Source organism: Octopus bimaculoides, chromosome 2, assembly GCF_001194135.2.
Source record: "Octopus bimaculoides isolate UCB-OBI-ISO-001 chromosome 2, ASM119413v2, whole genome shotgun sequence".
Taxonomy (NCBI): domain Eukaryota; kingdom Metazoa; phylum Mollusca; class Cephalopoda; order Octopoda; family Octopodidae; genus Octopus; species Octopus bimaculoides.
In genome coordinates, this window is record NC_068982.1 from 55,149,378 (window position 1) to 55,152,257 (window position 2,880).

The following is a 2,880-nucleotide window of genomic DNA, read 5'->3' on the forward strand; positions in this document are numbered from 1 at the left end:
ATATATATATATATATATATATATATATATAAATGTATTTCAATGTTCTTTTGATATCCATTTGCTTCCTCTCAACTGTTTCTCTCTTACACACTCAAACATACATACATACATACATCCACATGTAGAACTCATGTCTGAGAACCTTCTGACATACTTAGATTGTTGAGAAAATCGATAATACGTCCCCTGGAAGGGACCTTTATATCTACCTCATATTACACCTTAAGGTTGTTCTCAGGAAGATTCGGCGTGACACAGTGTAACAAGGCTGACCCTTCGAAATACAGATACTATTCATTTTTGCCATCAACGTGAGATAAAGGGTCTTGCTGAAGGACACAACACGTCGCCGGAAATTGAACAAACAATTCAAATAAACGAATAAAAACAAACGAATAACACGGACAATATGAGGACGTGCACAAGAAATGTATTAGTTTGACGCTCGTTGAAAGGAGAGTTTGATGTTTCGAGCATAGCTCTTGGTCGCAAAAGAGAAAAGGAAAAGTCTCAAAAGAAAAAGAAGTTGCCAACGTCACACATCTAGTTACATTGCTGAAGTGACTGGAAGTAGGGATATGTATATTCGCTTAGAACTCAATATACATATAATGTAGAACAACGTGTCTGTCACGTCCAGAACAGATAGATATGCACACATAGTTATACATACATGCATAGATAGATAGATAGATAGATAGATAGATAGATAGATAGATAGATAGATAGATAGATAGTTAACGAGTGGGAGAAATATACTCAATACTATAGTAGAGCAGATCAGCTTACATAAACTATGTGTGCATGCATGAATGTGTTTCTTTACATGTATATATAAATTTTCTTAGATCCGCATATTCTTTACTGTTTTATTTACGCGCATAAAAAATACTCATAACTATACACAATTATACACATATACTTACTCACAAATATACAAACTTTTGTTCTCTTTTGGCTCATATTCTTTCCCCTCTCCGATTACAAACTAGACTAGAACTGTCGCCATTTCCCTACAGGCCAGTCGGAACACGTTTCTTTTGGTTGAGGAACGCTAAAAAATACACTATGAAGAACCTTTGACCCTAATTAAAGACCGACAAAAAAGGAACAAAAATGGCGTCAACCAGAAGAGCTGTTTACTGCCATATTACAAGATTTATCGCTGACAATAGACTAAAACAAAAGCATATATATAAATAAAAATCATTAAGAACAATTACTGTTACAACTAATAAAACTATGAGGAAAACAGTAACGAACAGTAGTACAATAAAACAAAAATTATATAGCAAAAGACAGAAAGCAAGAGACAGGAAACAAAAAGTGGGTAGTTGGTAGGTGTCGCCGAGGATATACAGAAGAAGCATTTTTAGCAGGATTATACTTTTATGGGACAGCTTATATTTGTTTTTGATTTTTGTTTTAATTTATTTATTTCATCTATTTTTATGTATTTGTAATATGAGGTGCTTGAAAGCAAAGTGTATAGTTTCAGTCATAGAACATATTCTTTGTCATGTAATGAAAATATTAATGATTTCTATACTTGCCAAAGTGGCGATGGCTAAAAGAGTTAATACAGACTACAACATAAGTCGTGGGTTTACGCTGAATTGACAATGAAAAGATAGGCAATGAAAAGACAGGCATGGAAAAGCGAGTCAAGAGATCTAGAGATCCAGGATTTTTCTTAGTACCAAACGATAAGTGCTTCTGTTGTGTCTGGGGAGAGTCATTTTCTTATTGTGCCTTAAAATTTAACACACTCACCGGTAAAATTTCCACTTATTTTTCTTTTTATTTTCCTAAAATTTTCGTTGCGTCTTGCAACCTTATCAATAGTCTTGACTCTATCAATAGTCTTGACTCTATCAATAGTCTCGACTCTATCAATAGTCTCGACTCTATCAATAGTCAAGACTATTGATACGGTTAGGGTTAGGGTTAGAAATAAAGAATTCCACGTTGAACGTTTATTCTATCCAACTTGATTAATATGGCTCGTTCGTCTTTGTACGGTATATTCACAATAACAGTATGGAAGACAATGGTTAGGGTTAGGGTTAGAAATAAAGAATTCCACGTTGAACGTTTATTCTATCCAACTTGATTAATATGGCTCGTGCGTCTTTGTACGGTATATTCACAATAACAGTATGGAAGACAATTTTCTGTTTTGCGAATCTCTCCACTCTAAAACGACAGCAAAAGACATTTTCGTCAAACTTGACAACTTCTTTCGTGCACATGACATCAATTGGGAGCACTGTATCAGTGTCTGCACTGACGGTGGTCCGGTTATGCTAGGTTGCCGCTCGAGTTTTCAAACACTTGTCAAACAAAAAGCCCCGAATGCTATCGGGACACATTGTACAATTCACCGACAAGCTCTTATGGCTAAGACTTTACCAGATACATTTAAAAATGTTATGAATGGTGTTATTGCTGTAGTCAACTTCATTAAAGCTGGGGCACTAAATTCTCGTTTCTTCGCAGATTTATTCCGAGAATATGATGCCGATTTCGAAACTCTTCTGTTGCCCTCTCGCGTAAAGTACGAGTTTTTTTTTTTTTTTTTCGCTTCGAAACAAAACAAATGAATTTATTCAGGACTCGGAGTCTTGTTTGCGAGCTAAATTTTGTGACACCCGATTTCTTATATGTCTGGCATTTTTGGTGGATATATTCGACTCTTTCAACACTCTTAACTTAACCCTGTAAGGAAAAGGCGTGACAGTACTTCACTGTCATGAAAAAATATCTGCTTTTAAAATGAAACTGAAACTATGGGCTTCAGAATTGCAGAGGAAAAACTTTGCACCTTTTCCTCAGCTTAATAAATTTATTAATGAAAACGAGTTCCTCGTCGATAAT

The 2,880-nt window shown here is 35.1% G+C and overlaps 1 protein-coding gene across 1 annotated transcript in view; it reads left to right on the plus strand.

Moving 5' to 3' along the window:
• Positions 1 to 2,162: 2,162 nt before the first annotated feature.
• The window catches only part of LOC106868372 (zinc finger BED domain-containing protein 5-like), a 1,677-nt gene continuing 959 nt past the window's right edge, over positions 2,163 to 2,880 (plus strand). Inside the window, exon 1 of the mRNA XM_014913593.1 lies at positions 2,163 to 2,555. Within this exon, the coding sequence (XP_014769079.1) occupies positions 2,163 to 2,555 (393 nt within the window). The remainder of the gene's footprint in view (positions 2,556 to 2,880) is intronic.